This window comes from Mus pahari, chromosome 23 (genome assembly GCF_900095145.1).
Source record: "Mus pahari chromosome 23, PAHARI_EIJ_v1.1, whole genome shotgun sequence".
Lineage (NCBI taxonomy): Eukaryota > Metazoa > Chordata > Mammalia > Rodentia > Muridae > Mus > Mus pahari.
In genome coordinates this window covers 24,582,529-24,591,676 of record NC_034612.1, presented here as the reverse complement: position 1 = coordinate 24,591,676, position 9,148 = coordinate 24,582,529, and the positions used below count along the sequence as shown (strand labels likewise).

General features: G+C 43.4%; 1 protein-coding gene across 4 annotated transcripts in view; it reads left to right on the top strand.

Moving 5' to 3' along the window:
- Positions 1-9,148, top strand: part of Rabgef1 (RAB guanine nucleotide exchange factor 1) — a 42,429-nt gene that overhangs the window by 8,522 nt on the left and 24,759 nt on the right. For all 4 annotated transcript variants that reach the window (XM_029533821.1, XM_029533819.1, XM_021186682.1 and 1 more), the window contains exons 2-3: positions 5,441-5,626; positions 8,780-8,946. In XM_029533821.1, coding sequence (XP_029389681.1) covers positions 5,448-5,626; positions 8,780-8,946 — 346 coding nt within the window. In that variant the 5' untranslated portion in view covers positions 5,441-5,447. The remainder of the gene's footprint in view (positions 1-5,440; positions 5,627-8,779; positions 8,947-9,148) is intronic.

Sequence of the window (9,148 nt, the reverse complement as noted above, 5' to 3'; positions counted from 1 at the left end):
ACACACACACACACACACACACACACACACACACACACCCCAAAACAACAAAAAACCAAAATAAATAAATTAATTAATTAAATAAAATAAATAAAAAAGGATAATTCAAAAAGAGGACCTGGGAATCAAAGGGAAAATTTAGAGATATAGACACAGGAGCAGAAAATATCAGAGGTTAAATTATTTGAAAAAAATGTATGCTTGGTAATGAATATCAGTAAAAATTATTAGTTAGGTGCTGAAGAAATGGCTCAGTAGTTAAAAGCATGTACTGCTGTTACAGAGAACATTTAGCACCCATGTTGGGAACATACAACTACCTGTAGCTCCAGCTCCCTGGGACCCGACAGCCTTTTCTGGCCTCCTTGAACACCCACACTCACATGTGCACAGGACACCCCCCCACACAAACATACACACAAAGAGCAGTAACATTGGCTACCTGTTGGTTGACAAAATCTAAAGAGTTCTAACACTGCTTCCGAGGCTGTGGGAAGTGAGTTCCCTTACCCCGCAAGTGGCAGGCAGGCAGGCAGGCAGGCACCGCCTTTTCAAAATGTCAAGTGCACGTGCTAGGGCTTTCCCCTTGTGTTTCCAGGAGGCTGCTCCAGTTTGCAAAGAGCCTGCCCATGTCCTTGTCCTGCACAGCTGCCAGCCAGCCTCAGGCTTTTTGTTAATGTTATCTCTCTGTATACTAAAATACCTCATTGTCACATGTAAATGTTATTTTCCACTCTTCTTTTTGCCTACCTATTTTGGTCACAGGTGAGGCCATTTTAAAACTAGATGGACGTTTAAATTTGTATATTCAAATTTCACTTCCTTCTTGATTTTCCCCTAGCTTCTAGGTATAGAAGTTTTGTGAGTTCTGTCATCCTTCTCTCTCTCTTGAAAGTGCTTAAGTTGTGCCAGGTGTGGTGTGGACATCTGTCCTCCCATCATGTGGGAGACTGAGTTAGGACTGTAGGCTAGCTTGGGTTACATAGTGTGACAAATTGAAAACTGTCCTCTTATTAAAAAAGAAAAGGAAAGCTTGCTGTGGTGGCACACACATTTGTCCCAGCAGAGGCAAGGTATCCCTCTGAGTTCATGAATTATGTGTATATGTGTTTGTCTATGCACAAGTGCAGGCGCCCTTGGAGTAGAGTAGAGAGCATCAGATCCCCTGCAGGTGGTTATGAGCATCTGTGTCTGGGATTCAAACCCAGGTTCTCTGCAGGAGCAGCCACTACGTTGCCTCTCTGTCCTCTTAACTGGGTTTTCCAGTTATTTTGAGAGATGTCAGATTGCTGACTGGTTAGTCACAACTGTTTACTTAAAACATTCCTTTCTCCTCCTTCCCTTAATATTATGTTATGTTAGGGTTTATTTGGGGGTTTTGTATGGTTTTAGTGATTTGTCTAAGTTCAGACTGTTTAGCTAGTATGTGGAAAAAATTCAGAAAATTAATTTAGAAAGTTAAACACTCTCCTATTTATTGTTGCTGGTGAAATATGGAATCATTTTGCTGAGTTCCAAAAAAGTCTTGAGAATTCTGTCATCTGTAGTAAATGTACAGACTTTAGAACCTATATTATTTTACTAATGCTTTATGTGTATTTTATTCAGTGACACTGTATGTCTTACTTACTAAGTACAGCCTTACCATTAAAGCTTTCTTTATTTCTATTTTTTTTTGTCTTTTGTAGTTCAGGCTGATCTTGAACATGGAATCTTCCTGCCTCAGCTCCCCAAGTTCTAGTAATATAGGTGTCTCTATGAGCATTGCTTTTATATCAGTATTTTTACATTGGCCACATAATTTTCCAATTAAAATACTTCCTAGATGTTTTTTCATATTGATAGTACTGTGAGGTATTATACATCTTATTATCAAAGGAGTTGTTAGAGTTCCATAGATTTCATGTACATACAGGGCTTGTTTCTTAAATATGTGTTGTTGGTGTAAGCAGGATGGTGATGGTGCATCCCAGAACTTGGGAGGCAGAGGCAGGCAGATGTCTGAGTTTGTGTACAGAGAGAGCTCCTGGACAACCTGGGAGAAACAGAGAAACCCTGTCTCAAAAAACAAAGCAAAAAAAGAGTAGTTGTTCAGTATGAATAGTGTTTCTTCCTTCTGGGTCTTGGCTGTATCCTGCCTATGTTAAAGCTTTTGTTTATGTAGTGGCCCACATGACTGTGAATGTTGAATCGACGAGTAAGAACTCTGAGAGTATGCTGGGTTGTGGTTCCCATTTATAATGCCAGCACTCAGGACGCTTGAGGCAGGAGGATTGCTATGAGTTTTATATCAGTATAGACTTCAGAGTCAGACCTTCTCAGAAAACCAAAACAACGGAAAAGAAGCTATTAACAGTCAGCTGGACTGTTTTCATCCCCCTCGGGATGTATGGGAATGCCAATATCAGTGTAGTGTCCGTGCCTATGTAGTTTCTGATAGGTGTGGGTAATGCCCCATGCTGGCGGAGTTTTTGTTTGTTTCTGTTTTTGACAGTGCTGGGGCTTGAATCCAGGGCTTGAGTAGTTTAGCTAAGTGCTCTGTCACTGAGCTGTACCCCCAGCCCCATCCGATGGCTTCTTGTATTGCTTTAATGGCTGGAGGTGTGGATGGCTTCCTGTGTACTGCTTGCTGGAAATGTTAAGGACAGTGAAGGACTGGACCTTTTGCTCTGCTTATGTAGCAAGTGAGCACGCCAAAGTTGATGGATCCAGGCAGCAGACCCGAGACTCCCGTATCAGGAACAAAGGGACCCACTCTTCAGGGTATCAGCAGGGTAGGCTCTGTTACATTGAGTGCACTTGCCTCACAAGTCCCAGGCGGGCAGCCGCAGCTAAGGAGTCCAAGATCAAGGAACCCAGATTTCATGACCTTATTAGTCTGTTGACTGGAACAGGGAGGGACATGGTGTACTCATTTGGCTGCACGGTAAACAGCCTCTCCCACTGCTCTGGGAAAGAGCACTATTCTCTCTTCTTTTTTCATTTTATTTGCTTTATGTGTATATTTGTGGATGTATCTTATATCTTATATAGAGGTCAGAAGGCAACTTGCTGGAAACTGTTCTCTCCTTACACCACTTCAGACCCTGGGATTTTCAGCCTGTCAGCAGGTTCCTTTATCTGCTGAGTTACCTTGCCAGCCCAGCCCATCCAGGGTCACAGAATGTAGCTCTAAATGGCATAGAACTTGCTAAGTAGACCAATCTGGCCTGCCTCTGCCTCCCAAGTGCTGGAAGTAAAGGTGTGTGTTAGCACATCTGGCAAATATATTTTTAAAAAATAAGGTGGATAGCAATTGAAGAAAGCAGTCTATCCGACTTCAACCTCTGGCTGCCACACACAGGCACACACACGTGTACCTATTTACACACTTATATAAACACATACATATATCATACATACATAAAATAAATTCCTACCAGTGGATCTTTGTATGTGCCAAAGAGTGCACTGAGACCAGACCCTCTGGGGCCACTTCATGTTTACTTTGTATACACAGGTTCTGCCCCCCTCAAAACCAATGCCCCACTGATCAGAGAGATTTGAGCACACTTTGGCTGAATATTAAGGTATACAAACACAACACAAGGTAAACCTTAGAAAGAAGTCAGACATAACACAAAGCCAAAAGCAGATCTCAGCTTCATAGCTGCACTCAACCTGAGACTTGGAGCTCACATTTTGGCTAGCCCAGCTGACTAGCAAATTCCAGGGGTCTCCCCGTCTCTGTGCCCAGCACCAGAGTTACAGGTATATATTGCCATTCCCAGCTCTTAGGTGATGCTGGGGATTGAACTGAGGTCCTTATGCTGTATCTACTGAGCCATTTCCGCAGGACCGGTTTTAATCAATCTTTACTGTTGTTTTGGATAGTGCCTTCATTGTGCTATGATAATTTTCCATCATTGTAACAAAACACACGAACTAAGAATTTATAAGACTAAAGGGAGGTGTCATGACTGGCAGCAAAACGATCCTGGAAGAGGTGGGACTGTAAACTTGGTTCAGCCTGACTTAGTCATCCAGGCTGGATCAAACTTCGGGAGTCTGATACTTGGTGGTTTATTGCCTTGAAGACTTAAACCTAGTACGATTTGGAAAACTGTTTCCTGGTGTAATGCAATCCCTGGTACACAAGGAGACATAATTATAATGAAACTCATCTGAAAGCACGTGCCATTTCTTTCAGGAAGATAGGTTCTAGAGACGGCTACCTGCATTAGCTAGGACCTAGGGGTGATCTAGCATGGTCTGCGTAACACATTTAGCATAGTGGTCATTTGGGCTCTTAGCCTCCTCTGGTCCTGGTTGTGGAAGCTTGGTATGGCCTGGTCCTTCAGATAATACAGATTACCAGGCTAGTCACCTCCAGCTTCCAGCCTTTTGAATGGAAAAAAGGCTATATATACTGGATAGGTGTTCCTATAAACATTTTAAGGTGGCTTTCTCAGCTCTGTGAAATGCTGTCTCATTATGGTTTTGATTTATTTCAATACTTTCATGTGTTTTCTGACTATTAAATGTTTATTTCTATAGCTAGGTGGGCCTAGAATTTACAGTCTTCCTGCCTCAGACTGATGGAATTACAGGCATATGCCAACATTCTTGTTTTTTATTAGTCATGTTTGTTTGTTGAGACATGGTCTTAATGAAATATTTCTAGGTGACCTAGAACTCAGAGATGCACCTGCTTTTGTCTTCTGAGTGATAGGATTAAAGGCATGCACTGCTATGCCCAGCTTGTTGGCCATTATAAGAAGTATTTTATTAATTTTGCTTGTGTATATGCCACTGCACACCGCAACATTTGGGAAGTTGCTTTTCCATCTACCATGTAGGTCCCAGGGTTCAAACTCAGTTTATCAACCTTGGTAACAGGAATCTTTAGCTGCCAAACCATCTCAGGTCTCACTGTCTGTTGGACACTTGTGTGTATTCTATCTTGTTGTGTTGTCAGTGTTGTTAGATATTTTGGATTTAATCTTTTCTGTAGAGGTTGGAAATGTCTTCTCCCATTCTGTAGGCGGCCTCCTTCCTCCGTTGATTGCTTTGGTTGTTGTGCAGAAGTTTGCTGTTGTACCATTTGTCTGTTTCTGTTGCTTCTGTTACCTGTGCTTTTGGCGTATTGAAGAAGTCCTTGCCAGTGTTAGGAAGCTTTTCTTCTAGGAGTTTAAAGCTTTATGCTTAGGTCTTTAATCCAGTATTAGTCTCTTAAGGTGCTCCGTGTATTTCAGACCTCAGATGAATTCTTTCTTTACTGTGACTCTCCTTGAATTTGCCGTGTTTAACTCTGGCTTTTCTACTTTCTTCTCTCCTTCTGTTCTTTCCCCCTATGGCTTGAAGATCTCAGACTCATTTGTATTTTGCTTCATAAATGTTGTATTTTAATAGTAATGGAAGTAAATTAATTTTCAGTGCTTTTTCACTCCTTGGTTATCAGGAAGAAGATGAGCCTGAAGTCCGAACGCAGGGGAATTCATGTGGATCAATCTGAGCTCCTGTGCAAGAAAGGATGCGGTTACTATGGCAACCCTGCCTGGCAGGGTTTCTGCTCCAAGTGCTGGAGGGAGGAGTACCACAAGGCCCGGCAGAGGCAGATCCAAGAGGACTGGGAACTGGCAGAACGGTAAATGACCTCACAGGCTATGTGGAGGTGGGGTGTGGTCACCAAGACACAACCGGGTACACAGCCTGCCGTGCCCAGGCATGTTTATCTAGAGTCCTAGTCATCCTATAGACCTGCCGTGAATGTCACCACTGTAGAACCTTCTCAGATCTTTCTTCTGGTGGAGTTTTCTGTCCTGTGTTCTAAAAACACTTGGTTTCCACTGTGCTCTAGGAATTGTCTTGCTGGATAGTGATATTTCCTGTAGCTCTTAAATAGGGGAAAGAGCCACACCCCCTCATACACACCCCTAATTTTCAGTGCTGATGATTGAACCCAGACATGCTGGGTGTGAACTCTGCCTCTGAACTGCATCCATCCCAGCAAGTCTATTTCTTCCTTTGTTTATGAAAGATTTTTAAAAAGATTTACTATTTTATGCATATTGATGTTTGGCCTACAGTATGTGTGTATGTATGTATCTGTGTATGTATGTATGTATGTATGTATGTATGTATGTATCTAGGTATGTATCTAGGTATGTATGTTTGTAATATGTGTGCCTAGTGCCTGTGGGAGTCAGAAAGGGTCATTGGATCTCCTGGAAATAGGGTTATGAGTGACCTTGTGGCATCCTGGGAAGTGAACCTTGGTTCTCTGCAGAGCAAGTGCTCTAAACTTCTGAGCAATCTCTTCAGCACCATTGAAAGATTCATTTGTGTGTGTATATGTCACATGTGTGTGTATATGTCACATGTGTGGGGACCTTCGGAGGCTAGAAGTGGGAGTCAGGTTCCCTGGAGCTGGAGTTACAGGAGAGTTTGGACCTTTTTGATATGGGCCTTGGGAACTAAACTCTGCTCTCTGACTGTCTCTCCAGCCTGGTGTGTGTGTGTGTGTGTGTGTGTGTGTGTGTGTGTGTGTGTGTGTATGAATTGAACTTGAATCCTTGTTGCAGGATATTTGATTACACTGAACCCCAAGATGGCTCAGCATGTAAGAGCACTGACCAGTCTTCCGAATGTCCTGAGTTCAAATCCCAGTGACCACATGGTAGCTCACAACCATGAGATCTGACACCCTCTTCTGGTGTGTCAGAAAACAGCTACAGTGTACTTATGTATAATAATTAAATCTTTAAAAAAAAAAAAAAAGGATGAAGAGATGGCTCAGCAGTTAAGAGCACTGACTGCTCTTCCAGAGGTCCTGAGTTCAAATCCCAGCAATCACATGGTGGCTCACAACCATCTGTAATGAGATGCCCTCTTCCAGTATGTCTGAAGACAATAATAAATAAATCTTTAAAAAAAAGAAAAGAATCGTTTCTAGTTAAGGTATGAGCTCAGCCTTTAGCAAACACCCTTAATCCCTCTGTAATAGACACACCCTTAGTACACACCTTTAATCCCAAACAATGATAGTAAAGTTAGTTTGCAGAAGGAAGCACCCATGTTTGAAAGTGATATCTAATTGAGTGGCAGAGAGAGTGATGAATCAGAAAAAGATTTGACAGAATAGGATGTGCCCAATTCTCACGAGACAAGCGAGGAAAGGGAAGCTATTTAAGAGAGAGAGACAGTCAAGGATGAGGAGAGTACAGTACAGGGATTCAGTAGAGTTCCTGGAGAACAGTGCAGCAGGGTGGAGAGGGAGAATCGAGCAGCCCAGAGAGGGAGAAGAAGAGTGGCAGTATTACTGGGACAATTGAACAAAGACAGGTCGGGGAGGGAGGGAGAAAGGGAGAGAGGGGGAGAGGGGAGAGAAACAGAGAGAGAGAGACAGACAGACAGACAGACAGACCAGATTGAATCAGTCAGCTTGGAGAGGAGAGGAGAGGAGAGGAGAGGAGAGGAGAGGAGAGAAGAGGAGAGAGAGCAGATTGAATCAGTCAGCTTGGAGAGGAGTTTGAGCCTGACAGCTGAGTTCAGAAAGAACTAGGAAAAGGTGAGCTTATTCAAAAGCAAGTCTCAGAGGCTGAAAACATTCTAGGCCTAGCTAAGATTGTACAGAGGCTAGAAGCTTCCAGGACTAGGGCAAGGTTAGCAGTAAGCCTCCCAGACAACAACTATAAAAGTTCCTTTTACAGGTCCTCTGCGAAACAGTATGTTTCCTCAACCGCTGAGCCTTGTCTCCAGCCCCATAGCAGGCACATGTTCATATAGTACATAATGTTTATGCTTTAAAAACGATCTAAGCTGGGCATGGTGGTGCACGCCTTTAATCCCAGCACTCCGGAGGCAGAGGCAGGCAGATTTCTGAGTGTCATCACTGTATCATCAAGGGTGACCTTGGACTTTGGATATTCTTGCCTTTACCTTCCAAACAGTGGGAGTACAGGGTGTGCCAACATGTGTGCAGTGCTGGGGACCAAACTCTGGGATTTGAGAGTGCTAGGCAATGTAGCTGCATCCTAAGCCCTAAATGTTCTAGGTTACATTTCTTTCTACACTTTTAAAGACTTATTTGAGTGTGTATGGTGCCAGCACGTATGTAAGTGCACCACACGTGTTCAATACCTGAGGAGACCAGAAGAGGGTGTCAGATTTCTAGAGCTGGAGTTACAGGAGGTTGTGAGCTGCCATGTGTGTGCTGGGAACCAAACGAGGTTCTTTACAGGCACAGCAAGTGCTTTTGAATCCTAAGCCATCTGTCCAGCTCCTGCATTGGTTTATGGTATGTGTGAGTGTGCAAATGTTGCAGTCCTTGTATGGAGGACAGAGGACAACTGCAGTGGTCGCTTCTCTCTTACTACTCTTTGAGCTCCTGGATTAAACTCAGGAGGGCAGGCTGGTGACAAGTGCCTTTACACACTGAGCCATCCTACCAGCACTCATCAGCCCTGTTTCTTAATATGGGAATTTAAGACAGGGTCTTAGTCTGTAACCCAGGTTGCCCTCAAACTTAGTGATATTTCTTCCTGGGCCTCCCAAATGCTGTGACTATAGGTGTAAAACATGTTTGTTTGGTTAATTTTGTTTTGTTTTGTTTTGTTTTGGAGGCTACTGGGGATTAAAGCTATATACTGAAATCTTCACCAGGTATAGAATTTCATCTTATAATAGCTATGTACCTGAGACCTCAGACCCTCTTGGTATATTCAGTTTCTGTTTATAAAGTCAGATCTTTCTCAGTAATTTGAACAAAATCACTCGCAGTCTTTCCCCTGAATTTCAGGCTTCAGCGAGAGGAAGAAGAGGCCTTCGCCAGCAGCCAGAGCAGCCAAGGAGCCCAGCCCCTCACCTTCTCCAAGTTCGAGGAGAAGAAGAGCAATGAGAAAGCCCGCAAAGTCACCACAGTGAAGAAGTTCTTCAGCGCCTCCTCCAGGGCTGGGTCCAAGAAGGGTAATTCTCTCTCCTCCTTCCATGCCCGAGGGAGCTGCAGACTAGGTCCTGAACGCAGGGGGGCTCAGCCTTTCACTTCTGTAAGCCCAAGAGAGCTCTAGTCCAGATTTCACATGGAAGTCGTTTGATGGCCAGGCAAGACATGCAATAAGATTCTCTTTGCTTTGAAGACACTGTTTCCTTGTTTTTTTGTTTTTTTTTT